This window comes from Nilaparvata lugens, chromosome 2, assembly GCF_014356525.2.
Source record: "Nilaparvata lugens isolate BPH chromosome 2, ASM1435652v1, whole genome shotgun sequence".
Lineage (NCBI taxonomy): Eukaryota > Metazoa > Arthropoda > Insecta > Hemiptera > Delphacidae > Nilaparvata > Nilaparvata lugens.
The window spans coordinates 23,138,983-23,158,222 of NC_052505.1; the positions used below are offsets into that span (position 1 = coordinate 23,138,983).

At 34.8% G+C, this 19,240-nt stretch overlaps 2 protein-coding genes across 2 annotated transcripts in view; both read right to left on the bottom strand.

The window, feature by feature from the left end:
- Window positions 1-5,597, bottom strand: part of LOC111049691 — a 31,460-nt gene extending 25,863 nt beyond the window's left edge. Inside the window, exon 1 of the transcript XR_005570435.1 lies at window positions 5,263-5,597. The gene's annotated coding sequence lies outside the window, so the exon portion shown is untranslated. The remainder of the gene's footprint in view (window positions 1-5,262) is intronic.
- Window positions 5,598-9,365: 3,768 nt separating this feature from the next.
- LOC111055808 lies at window positions 9,366-16,187 on the bottom strand. Its single transcript, XM_039420015.1, has 4 exons — window positions 15,331-16,187; window positions 14,627-14,734; window positions 10,343-10,675; window positions 9,366-9,517 (listed from the first exon to the last, which is right to left on the bottom strand). Exons 1-4 carry the CDS (start codon window positions 15,449-15,451, stop codon window positions 9,366-9,368), a joined length of 714 nt encoding a protein of 237 aa, XP_039275949.1. The 5' UTR covers window positions 15,452-16,187.
- Window positions 16,188-19,240: the final 3,053 nt, after the last annotated feature.

The following is a 19,240-nucleotide window of genomic DNA, read 5'->3' on the forward strand; positions in this document are numbered from 1 at the left end:
GGTTTCCAGCTTCATTTTCGGTATTTTTCAAAATATGAATTATCGTTTATAATGCCAGGAGAAAGGTATGCTGTTGTTAAACTTATTAATAAGCTTATTTCATTAACCTTCTAGTCGTGACCCTAAATTTCTCTGGCGTTCGTCGTGAGCCTGGGTCCTGAAGACCCACTTTTTCCATCAATTATTTAAAGCAGAATGCTATTTTTCATTTCAATGTGTCCATGGGATACTTAATTTTCATGGCAAAAAACATTGCAAAGAACACTTGTATAAAGCAAGAATAGATCTTAATTATAATTCAAATATTCTTTAACTAATTATAAATATAAATACCATTGTTAGTTTCTCATAAAATGTTTAAACAACCCTACAGTACGGTAGTGAAATGCACTCTATTTCTTGATGAAATAACAGCATTGAAAGTTGTGATTTTTGTCCATAATTAGGATAAATAAAGATCTATATAATGTTTGAATGATGATAATACATTCTTAGGGCAGATTTAGATTGGTTATTTCTGCGATAATGTTAGGAAACCTTTGAAGGATTCGGATTATCGTTGTTGATAAAATGACGTTAATATCATCAGAGAAATATCCTGAAATTCCCGAAGAAGCTGTTAGATCTTTTCACAAACAATGGACCTTCATGAGGACGAAATTTCTCAATGAGAATCTGAAGAAGAGGAAAAACTACAACGACACAAGAAAAAGTAACAGAAAGTACAAAAAGCTCATTTGAAATACTATGTATTGAAACGAATCATGTACTCAAACGATTTGTTTTAGACTCGCCAGTAAAATTTATAGGATTTTTATTGAAAATTTGTTTTGATATTGTTTCAAAAAGAATAGAATGCTGAACATTTTTATGTCATTCACTTCTATGTAGTGTTGATGGTTAATCTGCTATAGGGGCTCAAAGATAGGCATTTTTACGTTTGAATCCGTGTTAAACCGGGCTGAGAGGTCGCAGCATGACTTAACACCATAGCCGGCTGCTTTCTCCACGCGTCTTACGGGATCAAGGCAACCTTCTATACATTATTCTCGTCCCTAAACATCATTATATTTGGATGAAACTTCAACACTATGTTTGCCATGTGTATATCATTCGGTATGCCAAATTTGAATCGAATCGGACAATTAGAAATACCCGGTCAATCACTTTTTATGCTGGTCAATAGGGTTTTTCACCCCTACCACCCCTAAACATCATTATATTCTGATGAAACTTCAACAGTGTGTTTAATATGTGTATATCATCCTGTATGCCAAATTTGAAACGAATCGGACAATGAGAAATACCCGGTCAATCACTTTTTATGCTGGTCAATAGGGTTTTTTACCCCTAACCACCCCTAAACATCATTATATTTTGATGAAACTTCAACACTATGTTTAATATGTGTATATCATCCTGTATGCCAAATTTGAAACGAATCGGACAATTAGAAATACCCGGTCAATCACTTTTTATGCTGGTCAATAGGGTTTTTTACCCCTACCACGCCTAAATATCATTATATTTTGATGAAATAACAGCATTGAAAGTTGTGATTTTTGTCCATAATTAGGATAAATAAAGATCTATATAATGTTTGAATGATGATAATACATTCTTAGGGCAGATTTAGATTGGTTATTTCTGCGATAATGTTAGGAAACCTTTGAAGGATTCGGATTATCGTTGTTGATAAAATGACGTTAATATCATCAGAGAAATATCCTGAAATTCCCGAAGAAGCTGTTAGATCTTTTCACAAACAATGGACCTTCATGAGGACGAAATTTCTCAATGAGAATCTGAAGAAGAGGAAAAACTACAACGACACAAGAAAAAGTAACAGAAAGTACAAAAAGCTCATTTGAAATACTATGTATTGAAACGAATCATGTACTCAAACGATTTGTTTTAGACTCGCCAGTAAAATTTATAGGATTTTTATTGAAAATTTGTTTTGATATTGTTTCAAAAAGAATAGAATGCTGAACATTTTTATGTCATTCACTTCTATGTAGTGTTGATGGTTAATCTGCTATAGGGGCTCAAAGATAGGCATTTTTACGTTTGAATCCGTGTTAAACCGGGCTGAGAGGTCGCAGCATGACTTAACACCATAGCCGGCTGCTTTCTCCACGCGTCTTACGGGATCAAGGCAACCTTCTATACATTATTCTCGTCCCTAAACATCATTATATTTGGATGAAACTTCAACACTATGTTTGCCATGTGTATATCATTCGGTATGCCAAATTTGAATCGAATCGGACAATTAGAAATACCCGGTCAATCACTTTTTATGCTGGTCAATAGGGTTTTTCACCCCTACCACCCCTAAACATCATTATATTCTGATGAAACTTCAACAGTGTGTTTAATATGTGTATATCATCCTGTATGCCAAATTTGAAACGAATCGGACAATGAGAAATACCCGGTCAATCACTTTTTATGCTGGTCAATAGGGTTTTTTACCCCTAACCACCCCTAAACATCATTATATTTTGATGAAACTTCAACACTATGTTTAATATGTGTATATCATCCTGTATGCCAAATTTGAAACGAATCGGACAATTAGAAATACCCGGTCAATCACTTTTTATGCTGGTCAATAGGGTTTTTTACCCCTACCACGCCTAAATATCATTATATTTTGATGAAACTTTAACAGTATGTTTGACATGTGTATATCATCCTGTATGCCAATTTGAATCGAATCGGACAATTAGAAATACCCGGTCAATCACTTTTTATGCTGGTCAATAGGGTTTTTTACCCCTAACCACCCCTAAACATCATTATATTTTGATGAAACTTCAACAGTATGTTTGACATGTGTATATCATTCTGTATGCCAAATTTGAAACGAATCGGACAATTAGAAATACACGGTCAATCACTTTTTATGCTGGTCAATAAGGTTTTTTACCCCTACCACCCCTAAACATCATTATATTTTGATGAAACTTCAACAGTATGTTTGACATGTGTATATCATCCTGTATGCCAAATTTGAATCGAATCGGACAATTAGAAATACCCGGTCAATCACTTTTTATGCTGGTCAATAGGGTTTTTTTAACCCTAACCACCCCTAAACATTATTATATTTCAATGAAACTTCAACACTATGTTTTATATGTGTATATCATCCTGTATGCCAAATTTGAAATGAATCGGACAATTAGAAATACCCGGTCAATCACTTTTTATGCTGGTCAATGGGGTTTTTTACCCCTACCACGCCTAAATATCATTATATTTTGATGAAACTTTAACAGTATGTTTGACATGTGTATATCATCCTGTATGCCAATTTGAATCGAATCGGACAATTAGAAATACCCGTCAATCACTTTTTATGCTGGTCAATAGGGTTTTTTAACCCTAACCACCCCTAAACATTATTATATTTCAATGAAACTTCAACACTATGTTTTATATGTGTATATCATCCTGTATGCCAAATTTGAAATGAATCGGACAATTAGAAATACCCGGTCAATCACTTTTTATGCTGGTCAATGGGGTTTTTTACCCCTAACCACCCCTAAACATCATTATATTTCGATGAAACTTTAACAGTATGTTAAATATGTGTATATCATCCTGTATGCCAAATTTGAAACGAATCGGACAATTAGAAATACCCAGTCAATCACTTTTTATGCTGGTCAATAGGGTTTTTTACCCCTACCACGCCTAAATATCATTATATTTTGATGAAACTTTAACAGTATGTTTGACATGTGTATATCATCCTGTATGCCAAATTTGAATCGAATCGGACAATTAGAAATACCCGGTCAATCACTTTTTATGCTGGTCAATAGGGTTTTTTACCCCTAACCACCCCTAAACATCATTATATTTTGATGAAACTTCAACAGTATGTTTGACATGTGTATATCATTCTGTATGCCAAATTTGAAACGAATCGGACAATTAGAAATACACGGTCAATCACTTTTTATGCTGGTCAATAGGGTTTTTTACCCCTACCACCCCTAAACATCATTATATTTTGATGAAACTTCAACAGTATGTTTGACATGTGTATATCATCCTGTATGCCAAATTTGAATCGAATCGGACAATTAGAAATACCCGGTCAATCACTTTTTATGCTGGTCAATAGGGTTTTTTAACCCTAACCACCCCTAAACATTATTATATTTCAATGAAACTTCAACACTATGTTTTATATGTGTATATCATCCTGTATGCCAAATTTGAAATGAATCGGACAATTAGAAATACCCGGTCAATCACTTTTTATGCTGGTCAATGGGGTTTTTTACCCCTAACCACCCCTAAACATCATTATATTTCGATGAAACTTTAACAGTATGTTAAATATGTGTATATCATCCTGTATGCCAAATTTGAAACGAATCGGACAATTAGAAATACCCAGTCAATCACTTTTTACGCTGGTCAATCACTTTTTATGCTGGTCAATAGGGTTTTTTACCCCTAACCACCCCTAAACATCATTATATTTCGATGAAACTTTAACAGTATGTTTGACATGTGTATATCATCCTGTATGCCAAATTTGAAACGAATCGGACAATTAGAAATACCCGGTCAATCACTTTTTATGCTGGTCAATAGGGTTTTTTACCCCTACCACCCCTAAACATCATTATATTTCGATGAAACTTTAACAGTATGTTTGACATGTGTATATCATCCTGTATGCCAAATTTGAAACGAATCGGACAATTAGAAATACCCGGTCAATCACTTTTTATGCTGGTCAATAGGGTTTTTTACCCCTAACCACCCCTAAACATCATTATATTTTGATGAAACTTTAACAGTATGTTTGACATGTGTATATCATTCTGTATGCCAAATTCGAAACGAATCGGACAATTAGAAATACCCGGTCAATCACTTTTTATGCTGGTCAAGGTTTTAGGCAGTCCCCAAAGAAGCGGACAAAAGTACTATTTTCCCTTTATGCTCTTCAAAATAAACTCATTCTCGAAGTCTCCTAACCCCTATTCAATCTCCCAACTTATCTAACATTATATTGTTATGCATGTTTTTAAAGTATGTAGCCTAATAGCCAGCAAGTGCCTCACAAAGGCTTGAAGTTTAGACACAATTAAAATGTAACTAATTATTTTAATCTTCAATATGATCTTATCTCATGCAACAAAGTTGAAGAAGTTGGTTTCTTGTTTTGAAATTGTGTTCTGCTCATGTCGTTTTCTTATAGTACTGTAGCCGCCTACTTGAACTTACCATGCTGATTATTAAATTGTTGAAAAAAAAGATAAAACGGGATGGTTTTTCACTTTATAAATTCAACAGCAATAAAAACATTTTTAGAGTAAGCCTACTTTTAAAACTGAAATATTTCATTTTTGTCAAGTAACGTTAGTTACATACAAACGTGTCAGTAAAAAGTGTGAAACAAGTCAGGAGTTGTCATCAAGTAATCACAAAACTTGTAGATAGTTATTCAGTTGAATCGCTATCACATACTTAATTTTAAAATCTAAGAATTTGAGTGAAGATAAATATACAACACAAAAACAGTGAATAGGTACTGAACGAAAAAGTTTGAACTCTGTTGCGTCGGGGAACCACCATAGCCTCGACAAACTATAGCATCGACACGACATAGCCTCGACAAACCATAGCACCGATGCTATGTCGTGTCGGTGCTATGGTTTGTCGAGGCTGTGGTGGCAGGCTTAACTTTATTTTTCTTGTCGATGCTATGGTTTGTCGAGGCTATGTCGTGTCGGTGCTATGGTTTGTCGAGGCTATGTCGTGTCGATGCTATAGTTTGTCGAGGCTATGGTGGTTCCCCTACTGTTACAGCACAGTATGAGTTGAGTAAACGGACACACGTTCGTAAACTCGGAAACTCGGCCACAGAATAGTTACAGAATGGAAACTTGTAATCAATGTTTTTTACATGACGCAAATAATAGACACGTCACGTGACCTTGGGAAGCTCCAATCCTGGAATGCGGCGCTTCCTAACGGCGGATTTTTGCGTCAGGTTACTAGCCAAGTTTCCATACTGTATGTATACTGTGACTTGGCTATAATAGTGAGGTCCACGTTATAATGACAGTATTTGATCAACTTTGGTTTTGCTATCCTTGTCTATCATTCGACAAAGTCGGTGTTACTATCCTTTTCTAGGTCCAACACGATACAAATTATGTTTTCGACAGTGTAGAAATATAATTAATTAATGCAGAGAATCGGCATCGCTATTCTTCTATCTTTATCCACTGCCATTATAACGTGGACCTCACTATAGTACACTGGCCATCTTGTTAGGAAGTTCCGCATTGTAGTATATAGTGAGGTCCACGTTATAATGGTGATGAATGAAGATAGGAGAAAAGGGTTGCCAGATCTCAACCTTGCCACCCAAACAACTGATACTAGTTTATCTTATAAATTAAATTGTACATTATTGTTGAAAATAGTTAATCATATTTTATTTGTCAAGAAAATATATTTTTCGAAGATGTAATAATACATTTTCATGGTTGAGATTAAATTTTGATCAATTAGTTGATAATCTACATTGTTGATAAACGATGTGGCAACATCGCAAAGCGTGAAAGAGATAGCAACATCTGCTTTGTTGAATGATAGACAATGATAGCAACACCATTGCAAATAACACACTGCCATAATAATGTGGACCTCACTATAGTATTGATGAGAGGTTCGGATCACTCTACTGATCCGGATCAATTGATCTCGTTCACTGCTGCGAGTCAATCAGAAGACCAAGATTGGAACTTCCTATAGTGAGTTCCACGTAATAATGGCAGTGAGGAAATATAGGAGAAAACGTTACCAAATCTCTCAATTTCGCCACTGATTGTACACAGCTGTTACTCAATTCATCCCATTAAATTTGATCTAATAATAATTATAATTCCCTTGATAAAATAATCAATTTCATGTCAAATTAATCAAGAAAATATATTTTTTCAAGATTTGATTCAAGAATTCGCTTCCATGACTAAGATCAGATTTTTATTTGTATTCAAACCTGAAATGGTGGCACTTTTAAAAAGCTGTGATACACCAATCTGAATTTCAAAACAACAGAAATTAAGTTATTTGGTAGGTATTCCATTCCAATTTCTTTTAAAAATAATAGAAAAATAGGAATCCTATTGAAAAAAGTAATTTCAGTGAGAATAATTCTGAAATAACCTTTCGATATTATTTATACTGGTATGAGTAGGTCTAACCTATATGTGTAGGCTAACTGAAGCATGGATGAAGTCTAGGATGGTTAGTTATCAACTTTTAAAATGTCATTTCAGGTATTTTGATTTGTGTTTCTCATACCATAATGTCTAAAAATTATTTAATTGTTTCAAAGATACATTTTAAATCAATTATACAACTTGTGTACCAAAGTATTTTTGACCGAGCAAAGTGAGGTCCAAGATTCAAGTCGACGGTTTGACATTTATCTTAATGTTTAAAATGTTTATATGTTGCGCATTTATGGCGAAACGCGGTAATAGATTTCATGAAATTTGACAGGTATTCCTTTTCAAATTGTGAGTTGACAAATATACAAGGTTTTTAGAAATTTTGCATTTCAAGGATAATATAAGAGGAAAAAGGAGCTTCCTTCATATGTCAATATTAGAGTGAAAATCAGACTATAGAATTAATTATTCATCATAAATAATCAGCTGTCGAGTTGACTATAAATTGCACGCCATGACGCATGCGATCAATATCTCAATGTAACTTGGGTAAAACCACAGAGGAAAGAAACACTACCAGAGATCTGACGGGTCGAGATAGTTCTAGACGAGTATCAGAGATAGCGCCAGCATCGAAACCTTAGTTCTAGACGGTGCAATCAGTAGCGCTAGTGAGGGAAACTTAGTTACTGATGAAAGCGCCTGGAGCGCTATAGTGATGTCCACGTTATAACGGCAATGTTTCATTATCAATAGTATTGTTATCCTTGTCTATCATTCAACAAAGCAGATAGCTTTTTCCCCGCTTTGTTCTGTTGCCAGATCGTCTTAAAACAATGTATAATTAATAGTAAACAATATATTTCATCTTAATAATTAAGATTATAATAAGGTTTTCATTAAGATTGGATTATTGTTGAGATAAAATATTATTTAGATAATATATTAGATTATTGTAATAAGTGTGAATGATAGATAAGAAGTAACTCAATTTGTATATTGAATCAACATCAATATTATGTTACTAGGTAACCAGGGATACTACAATAAGATGATAATAAATCTCAATAATTTAGTTAATTGATGCAATATTAACTCTTTTTTGTAGTTTAAAATAAACAATTGTATTTTATCAATTGGATATCCACTTACAATGTTTGTGAATCAAAATTTTAAACAGCAAATTCAGAATGAATTTTGAATTTTTGGTACAACTTGTACAAACTGCTGCTTCGCAATCAACAACTCTCTGTGTTACTGCCGACAATTTTTCCAAAACTCTTGTTTTGTGAGCAATCTTTGGGAATCTTTTTTTGAAAACTTCAAAGGCTACATTGCAAATTTGCAGAATTGTTTCGGTTGGTGATAACAGCCCAGTAGTCGTATCAACCTTCAAATTTGAAAATGTTCTGTTAAAAATAAGAATTTCTTTTCTGCTAGAAAGTTTTGAGTCAGCTTGACTCAGAATTTCTAAGCAGTTAAAACATTTGAACTTCTTGTGATATTTCATCACCAAGTAGCCCACAAAATAAACTTGTGAGCACTCCTCCAGAGTGACATCATCAGTTGGAGATACTCTTATCAATGTATCTTCACTACTTGATGTCGAACTTTCTGATCTGAGACTTGGTTGTGGAGAAGGTGGTGGATTCGCTTTCGACTGCTCACTAACTTCACTAATCTCCAATAAAACATCATAGTCTGGATCATAGCTTGTGCTCCTTGGAGGCTCCAGTATTTGTTGGAGGGTCAAAATTTTCAATGTTGCCCTGAGGATTCTTACACTGGATTCCGGTTGAACCCTCCTCTCTGACGGATTGAGGAAAACAGATTTTCGAGAGGGTCCTGATTTAAACGTGATGTAAGAATAAAATTGCATTTTTCGCTTTCCAGAAGCTGCAGGAAGGAAGTAATAGTTATTATAAACCCATCAAAACATGGCGGTCTTGAGGATCTGGCATTAATTTTTTTAAATTTGTAAATAGAACCAGGGCTTCATTGAAAAGTGCAATAATTTTTGGGTTTTGTTTGCTTAATGCACAGTTGTCGGGATTTTTTGAAAAAAGTGTTCGGCTATTCATAGCATCGAACAAGGCATTGATTTTTTGTAGGAATTTGCAGTTTCTAGAGCAGTTGATGTTGTCAATTGGCCAGTTGCAATGGCAGTTTTGAGCGCTGCTGCAGTTGTGTGACTAAAAATTTGAGCTGCAAGAGAGACAGACATCTTCTGGAAGTTGTTGGGTGAGATGTGAGCTGAGGACAGTTGATGAGCAGCTCTTGTAGTCCCACTCTGTCTCTCAAGCTCAAACAGCTTCACAATATCATCAAATGAGACCCTCCTCTCCTCATATATGAAATCATGAGATAGTAAATTGTTTCTCAATGACTTCAAAAGGTGAGGAGGATCATATATTGCAAAAATCTTATCTCCTTTGCCATTCAAGAAATATGGGGCCTCCTTAGATACTCCAATTCCTTCAAGGCCCTCGTATTAGTTGTAGATTGGTCGCAGACAATGGCCTTCACTGCAAGACCAATATTTTCAAGACTTGAAATGCAACATTTTATTGATGATGATGAGTCGCTCCCATTCAAACCTTTTTCCGACACAAAATAGCCAATGGGAAGTTTCCATTGATAATATAACCCTCTAATCATGAAAACACTTGCCTGTTTGGCTATTTTGTTCGATCGCCCAAGCCTGCCTAAATCCTGGAATCCCTCAATAATATCATAGACAGGAGAATATTCGAGGCATTGTTTGATTGACATGTCATCAAACATCAATACACAAGCCTTCTCCATGTCTGACATGGTGTCAACTTTCATCTTGATTTTTTCAAAAAGATTTTTGTTGAAACCTGTGGAATGACATTTTTTCGAAGAAAGCCACATTCTAATTGTCGATTCACCAGGAAGAATCATTATTTTGCGGAAGTATCTATAAGTAGATGGTGAACGCAAAAATATGCTAATGGCCAATCTCTTCTCTTCTTTTTTCCATGGTTGCCTCTCTTTATGGTTTTGCATTCCAAAGAGAATTGAAAATTCCTTTGATTTAAATTTTTGAAAAGTTTTATTTTTTGACAATTTCTGTCTCAGCAATTGTCTTTTCAAACTTGAGATTTCAGTTTGTTGTCTCTCAATAACTTTCATGTAAGACTCCTTCTGAAATTTGGTTGGGGTGGTAAAAAGTGATCTTCTGACATCCGTCCCTTGTGTTGGGGAAGCACTCTCTATCCAGTTGTGTACTGAAGGAGACATCTGAATAGAAAAATTTGCGGAAGAAGTGCTCACCGATGGAGATGGTAGAAGCTCAGATTTTTTTGCTGGATATTTCTTTGGTGACGCCAATGTTATGTTGAAACGAGGAGAAGCTGGACTAGATGAGTGAATGGTTGTGGATGGGCCCGGAGCACTGTCAGAGCCACAATAGACTTGCGGAAAGGCACCTGAAAAATTAACAACATTGTCGTAATTGTGATATTATGGTAATTTCATTCAATCATTGAGAGAGTGTATAAGATCAAAAGAGCGAGTAGAATACTGTCAGTCAAGATGAGGGAGTTATTCTTTACTGAATTATTCAATTACTTTCAGCAATAATTGTAAGCACATTACAATTATCATTATAGTCATACAACCAGGGAGTAAATTAATTACTCCATTAACCATTAATTAATTGTTGCAATTCAACTAAAAATCTTTATCCTGTCAATAATATTATTATTATTGGATTTTCCCCGACTTCCTTTCTGATCGGCAATTGTTCAATCAAGCCGTGAATGTGTGTATATTAATAATTTATGAATGGAGTAGTTATATCAACTGAGGCCATTTTCAAGACTGTGTAAAACAAGATTCGGCAAAGTATTCTTAATATGTTACTTTTAGGATACTTTTGTTTTGAACGAATTTCAAAAAAGTAAGCCTCTGTTAATGCATCCTATAAAAGGAGCTTAGTTCTGTACCTTGTACCTCAATCAGTCATCTTCTATTTTTTTTTTTGCAATTGAGAGTTTATGACCTTAAAAAAATAAACAAAATTTATTTTAAGAATAAAGAACGTTTGTATCTGAAAAAGCGTTGATAATCGTTGATAAAAATGACCACATGGTTGCTAGTTTTCCTTTACTGCCTCCTTCTATATAGTACTTTGAGTAGCTGTGATTCAAGTTGCTTCGGTATATTTGTTACAAGATTAATTATTAGTGATAATGAATTCCATCTCAAATATATTTTATTCGCCTAGAGACAGTTCTTTGTCATGAAGAAAAAACCTAATATGAATGTATGAATGAATATTATACCACCATTTTGTTGTTATATCTATTGAAATTATTTTGTTGGATGAAGCTTATTATTTGTTTTTTATCACATAGGTAGTAGATAACATTTTTTAGCAAGATTCTTATCAATAAATTCGATAAAAAATATTTTGAGTAAGAGAGAAAATTGTCAAATTTGCAAACTAAAACATTCCCTCAGTTCTTCACAATTTTCACTATATCATTAGGAATGAGGGTTGAATCAAAGGTTATTAGGAAGGTGCCTTGTACAAAAAGCAAGAATGGCTTTTGAAAGGTTCAACACCCTGAAGTCTATTGTATGCCACACGTTGAGTGATGGGATAGTCCGTGCCAGCTTTTCACGGTTCATTGGGAGACCTATTCTGTATTAAATGAATTCTTAACACTAGAACTTTGATGTTGCCTATCTTTTACAAATTGATGCCACCCATTCATGAGGGAGTTGAAAAAATGGTTAGCAACCTAGCTAGAAATACAAAAGCCTCTTCTGAAATCCAAGGTCCTAAAGGAAATGTGCACGCTCATCTATTGTTTTTAATAGTTTTATTTATAGTAGGGGGACAAGTTCAGCCTACACAAGTCTACCTTTTTTGAGAGAGAACTTCCAGATAAAAATGAGAAGGGAGGAAAGGCGACTACAGGTTTATTATGATAAAAGAGTCGAATTTTCAAAAACGTCTGCCTCCCTTTTGTTATCTGTCCCAAGGTTTGGTCACGTTGGGCACTTGTACTCCTACATTTAAACGGTGTACACACGTACGTTTGCCTCGGGTGAGCATACGTGTATGGGCTTGCATTCGCACGTCTGGACACTGTTCGCTGAGGCATGTGGGCGAACCGGAACCCTGTCGGTATTTTGGCGTGCTCAAAGGCGCCTCGGGCGAGCATTGAATGTACGTTTGGACGCGATTTTGCCATACGGGTGAGGCAAAACGTAAACATTGAAGGCGTCATAACCTAATTCCAATGAATTAGGTTTAATGAATGACAAATCAAATTGTGATCCAATAACTAATTGTAAATTGTAGGATTTTTGTAATTTTGTAGGATATGTGGATTGTCAAATATTTAAATAGAAACATGCATAGAGTATATAATTTGTATCATGATTAACAAATTTAGAACTGCATAATTTAAGTGAAAAAAGCTTCTCTACAGGGTTCCTACAAGAAAGTATAGCTCAAATATTATTTTACTGTGGCTATCAAATCATCTTGTGTTTGCTTCATGTTATCAATCAGAGTTGTTGATTAAAATTTTAATCTTCAATATGATATTATACGTTTTAGATAGCTAGGCTATCTATAGAGAGATTTATTCAAACTTTGAACTATAGTATTGCCTTGAAGGTAAATCTTGAAGCTAATCTTTTGGAGAATCTTGTTTTGTCATGTGTATGAGCAGAGTTAGTTTAAAATAGGCAGCAATTTAGTATTTGATTCAATTTATGGCTAATTTCCTTAAAGAAGACTGTCAATTTCGTGAGACAGTGTTAAGTGCTTTGATTAGGTCATCAAAACTTCTGGAATTATTTTAGAAATTTTCTTTTTTTGAGATTCAGAATAGATATTGGAAACCAACAAATGAATTGCCTAATTGTGATACCGGTAACTATCTTCAATGATGGAATGACGTCATTGTTGTCATGTTGTGGAAAATCTACATCTACCATGTCTTCATGTCGTCTGCAAATCAGATAGCTTTTTGAATGCCGAGGCATACGTGGATCGCGACCACAAGGACGTACAGTGAATGTTGAGGCATATGTACATACGATTGTTCGCGCGAATCTGTACGGACGTGTGTACAAGGCTTTATGCAACTTTCCACTTTCACAATTAAACAGGTGAACATAAGTCGGCGTGTTTCATGTGAACAACACAAAATTCCTTTGAAAAATCATTGTTGAATATTGATGATACCGATATAATAATTGATATAATGATATACGCCTGTTTGCGTTGTATCATTCAAACACCTGGAGAGGGATGTTTTACACCGTATGTCTGCTGCTGTGTGCGTAAAGAAAACTAGGAGAGCAGAGAGGCTCTTTAACAAACTCAATCTTCATAGTAATTAGGCATATATATTACAAAAAATGTCTAACTTGGAAGTAGACTTGGACTTTCACAATTAGAATGTAATTCTATATCTAAAGTTAATCGCGATGAATAATAGGTTTTTATTATTAGGCTACAGTACCATGTTGATAATCGTTTTCAGAAATGATCATCGTATGCGTGTGAATGTCTTGTATTCATGTTTTCTTTCTCCCTTACCAATTCAGCTGAAGATAGTAATTCCATATAATTATAGTATGTATATAAACTTAAACTGTATAACACTTTACTCCATTGAAACATATACTAATATGTATTACTGTATACTGTATTATATTGCCATTGACTCAGCAGACAAAACAAGGAAACAATATGACACAATACTTCACATCCAAACAAAACCTAACTCGCACTCTCTCAGACACTCGCTTTCTCTCTCTTCCCACCCCTGAGTTTGGAGAAGCTGTGATAGAGAAACGTATTTGACGAGTGATAGTTTCAAGCTTTCTCCCCTAACTCTCCTACTCTTTTTCACTACCTACATCCCAGAATAAGAAGAAGAAAGCGAAAAAAATAAGAAAAAGAGGACGAAAAAGAGGACGAAAAAGAAGAAGAAGAAGAAAAAGCAGATGAGGAAGAAGACGAAGAAGAAAAAGAAGATGGAGAAGAAGGAAAATGTGAAAAAAGAAATAGAAGTATGAAGAGAAGAAGAAGGAGAAGCAGAAGAAAGAGAAGCAGCATAAGAAGAAAAAAAAGAAGAAAAATGAGAAGAAGAAGAAGAAGAAGAGAAGAAGAAGAAGAAGAAGAAGGAGAAGAAGAAGAAGAAGAAGAAGAAGAAGAAAAATGAGAAGAAGAGAAATACATACAGTGAACCGCGATATAATATACCCCGTTCCCCGTTATAGTACACTCCCTGTTAAAGTAGACTACATTTTTTACTGCAGTCCCTTGAAACATCCATATTTAGCTGAATGTTAGATTAGACTCCTACAAAGTAAATTATTTTTGCTTAGAGTATTATTGTTTTACATACCTCTCATGAGACGTCCACTGGGTAAAATATCCTGCTGTTGGAAATGTTGCTCGCATATCTCCTTTTTACCAAGTGATTTTGGTGATAATTCTATCAGTTCTGGATTCCCTGAGAAATTGAAAACATATTTGGGATAAAAATTGTATTTTATTTAATGAGAAATCACTTAGAACTTTGATTAGCTACTTCAAACCAATGTCAACATGATGCTATTACTTTTATCTAAACACATGATCGACTTCTATTTTCTTTTCTGAATAGAAAGTTTTATCAATTATTACAATCAATTGAGTTTCTCAATGTTTAAGGAATATTACTATTCTAGGGCCAGGTTGCACAAACATATTATGCAATTTGACCGTGATTAGGTGCCAATTAATGACGTCGCCTGCTTCTCTAGATGGCTCCAGTATATAGCACTCAACTGTCATTTTATCTTATTTCATGCAACAGGGATAAGTAAATCTTTCAAGTACAATACCGCATTTCAACATGTTTGTGCCAACGATGCTTTTATTAAAAATCTATAAGGAAAACGTCTGAAAAAATTAGAAACTTGTGAAATGTATGTTATCTCCTTATCCGAAAGTTGAAAATTTTCTTTCAACTTTGAAAAATGAAGTACTATTCATGAATATTGTTCAATATCTAGGCTATATTCTACATTGAATGATTAATAAATACTGAATAAAAATGAAACTCACCTGAGTTGTTCACCCAGATCTTTGCTGTGTCAGTATCCCGGGGAAAGGAGAACATTTTCAATCCTTTAACTTTTGCACGACTGTTGGAACATTTCCTAAATGCGCATCTATTTCCCGACATGATTTTCTATTTTATTTTAATTAAACTAGTTACTATAATAATTATTCAAAGTAGGTATGTTCAAATTCTGGGAAGCCTACATAATTAAAGTTAATAAATCTTTGAAAATCAATGACTAAGCTATAATAACTAGAATAACTTTCAATTGAATTTAAAATATAATTTATTTGATTTAAATTTAAAAATTTTCATAATCTTATTCAGAATTTAAGTATTTTCATAACAAAATTCTCATTAAAAATAACTACAGTACTTTTAAAATATTTATAATAAATATTTTTATTTATAAATTATTCAGTATTTAAAAATAACTACTCAACAACTTTTAGAGAGCGCCGGAAAATTCAACCCCTAAAGCCGAGAAGGGAGACTGAAGGATGCCGGGAGCAGAGGCCTGCTGTTGCTGCTGAACTACGAATGCGTGCTAATATAGTGATTGAACACCGCACCAGTGGACAGAATCGAGTTGGAAAATTAAAAACATTCCACTTGTGACTTGGCAACAGGGCAGATTGGCAACAGTGCACGTCTTGGCAAGCATCCAAGCATGCGATGATTGTACGCAAAAGACCACTAACACGCCTGAGTATGTGTTAGTGCTAAGGTGGTGGGAGTGTGTCAACTGCCTGCGCCTGTATCATAATATTATGTGATCAAAATCTGAACACAAGCGCGCTCTATCGAGAATCTTGAGAACTAGCCGTCATAATTCTGTTTATGCTTATTCCGTGGTAAAACATTAGCAGCTGTGTAGACTATAAATTGCATGCCTCATTGAATGCAATTTTTATGCACTATTAGGATGCAAAGAACTTATAACAGCTCGTCTGGGCGCCTAGATGTCTTCTGGTTTTCTCGCACTAAATTCTGGAAAGCATTATATGATAATTAAATCTTGTGTAAGCATGATCTGATCAAATAAATAGTTAGTGTATCAGTGTGGATGTGCTTATGGTTTGGGACGTCGTTATAACTGTGCAAGGTCTACTGTTCACAGAACTACTAGTGATAGAATGAAAAGAAAAAAATGGCGGCTGAGTTACTTTTGAACAGTCACTGTCAGATGTAAAAATAAAATATTCTGGCAAACTGACAACATTGCAAAGCAAGAGAGAGATAGCGCTATCTGTTTTGTTGTATGCTAGAAAAGGACAGCAACAGTATTGTCAATCATACACTGCCATTATAACGTGGACCTCACTATAGTATATTATTAGTGCTATTAAATGCAGGGTCGCATGAATTGGGAATTTCTGGAACTCAAAATATCTTGCAGCTGGCCGGAATTGGGAATATATGGAACTCCGAATATTGTGCAGACCGGCGGAACTCAAAATATCTTGTCAGCTGGTGGAATTGGAAGTATGTGGAATTGGAAATATATCGAGTTCACAATATCAATCGTTATTAGCGAGACTGTGTAGATGTGGGATGAAACAAATTTATCGCAAAACAAATGAAGGGTTCTATAGTTAACCTAAAATAAATTCATCAACACATCAACAGTCGTCAGTCTTGTTTGTTGAAACAGATAACAGAGTTTTGAAAGCTTGCATAATATGTATGAATATAATGAATATAATTGAAAAAGAACGACAGACCAGGTCCAAAAGTATTCTATTCCCAAATTTTGATAATGAAAACAAGTCCAAAAAGATCAGCCAAGTTGTTTTTACTGTTTAAAGTTCAAGTCCAATATTTCCATTCAAAATTAATATATAATGAGCTATGAATTACCCTAAGTGGGCTAATTAGTCCATATCATTCCAGAAAATAAGTCAGACTTGAACCATTTCTCAATAACAAACACATTACCAGTACTCCCACTTTGGCACTGATATTCTGAGTTCCAGATATTTCCAATTCCGCCATCTGACAAACAAATAATTTGAGTTCAAGATACTCCCAATTCCGCCTAGCAACATATTTCGAGTTCCGGATATTTCCAATTTTGCTGTCTGACAAATATTTGGAGTTCCACCCAGCAACAGTTTTCAAGCATAGGACATTTTAAGGTGCGTACAGACTTTCATTCTGCTCCAAGACCGAACGTCACTCCTGCATAGCGATTGATGATCGACCGGCGAGCAACAATGGTTCGACCAGGGAACGCGAGAAGATCTACCATCTTCCGTGGGCGGAGCGACTTTGGTTCGATGGTGTTACGAGGGTGGTACGAGGGAGGAGCGTGCTCGGTGCGGGTTGGAAGCGCGAATATGTGTACGCAGCTTTAAAGCATTGGTTGGAAAGGCGTTTGATTGATAGTTTCCATTCCGTATCTATTCTGTGACTGAAGTTAGAAACTGTGTGGTTCCTTGTACACACGTCCGTACAGCTTCGCGCGAACAATCGTATGTACACATGCCTCGGCATTCACCTTACGTCCTTGTGGAATCGTTCCACGTATGCCTCGGCATTCAAAAAGCTATAGTGAGGTCCACATTATAATGGCAGTGAATAGAGATGGAAGAACAGCTTTGCCTATTATCTGCCCTAATCAATTATATTTCTACATTGTCAAAAACATATTTGGCTTCGTTGTGGAGCTAGAAGAGGATAGTACTACCTGCTTTGTCGAACAATAGACAAGGATAGCAGCATCAAAGCTTATCAAATACTGTCATTATAACATGGACCTCACTATATCTGATTTGCAGACGACACGAAGACATGGTAGATGTAAATTTTCCACATCATGACAACAATGGCGCCATTGAGGTCATTCCATCATTGAAGATAATTATTACAAAATGCAGTTGTATCATCTATTTTGATGACTGGTAGAATAATAAAATCGAAAATAAAACTTAACAAACGATGTTGGTGGGTTGAACGATTGTAGGTTGAAGTAAGGAAATAAATTGCTATAAGATATGAGATTGTCAATTCAAACTTTATTAGGATGTCAAAACATTATTTTGTTAATACTGAATCTAATTCAACTAGTTATCCAAACAAATGATACCATCATGAGGGAAGCAATTACTTCACAAGAACGATTGGCCCTAACTTTGAGATTCTTGGCATTAGGCGATTCATTTGTTGGTTTCCAATATTTATTCTGAATCTCAAAAAAGGAACTTTCTACAATAATTCCAGAAGTTTTGATGACCTTATCAAAGCACTTAACACTGTCCTTCAAAATTGACAGTCTTCTTTAACAAAATTAGCCATAAATTGAATCAAAATACTGAATTGCTGCCCATTTTAAACTAACTCTGCTCATACACATAACAAAACAAGATTCTCCAAAAGATTAGCTTCAAGATTTACCTTTAAGGAATACTAGTTCAAAGTTTGAATAAATCTCTCTCTGGATAGCCTAGCTCTCTGAAACATATTATAACATATTGAAGATTACAATTTTAATTACCAACTCTGATTGATAACATAAAACAAACACAAGATGATTTGATAGCCACAGTAAGATAATACTTTTTTGTAAGAACCCTGTAGAGAAGCTATTTTCATTTAAATTATGGAGTTATAAATTTGTTAATCATGATTCAAATCATATACTCCATGCATGTTTCTATTTAAATATTTGACAATCCACATATCCTAAAAAACTATTACAAAAATCCTACAATTTACAATTAGTTATTGGATCACAATTTGATTTGTCATTCATTAAACCTAATTCATTGGAATTAGGTTTATGACGCCTTCAATGTTTACGTTTTGCCTCTCCCGTATGGCAAAAACTTAGACCATTTATAGAGTAGACACGCTGGGAAGTCTAGTCTCTGTAGCCAACTTATACTACCAAATCCGCCCATATTGACGTCA

Coding starts and splice junctions, on each gene's coding strand:
- LOC111055808 (XM_039420015.1), bottom strand. CDS start 15,451: ATGTCGGGAAATAGATGCGCATTTAGGAAATGTTCCAACAGTCGTGCA. Junction 14,735..15,330: donor GATCTGGGTGAACAACTCAG/GTGAGTTTCATT, acceptor TCAATTTCTCAG/GGAATCCAGAACTGATAGAA. Junction 10,676..14,626: donor CAGTGGACGTCTCATGAGAG/GTATGTAAAACA, acceptor TTAATTTTTCAG/GTGCCTTTCCGCAAGTCTAT.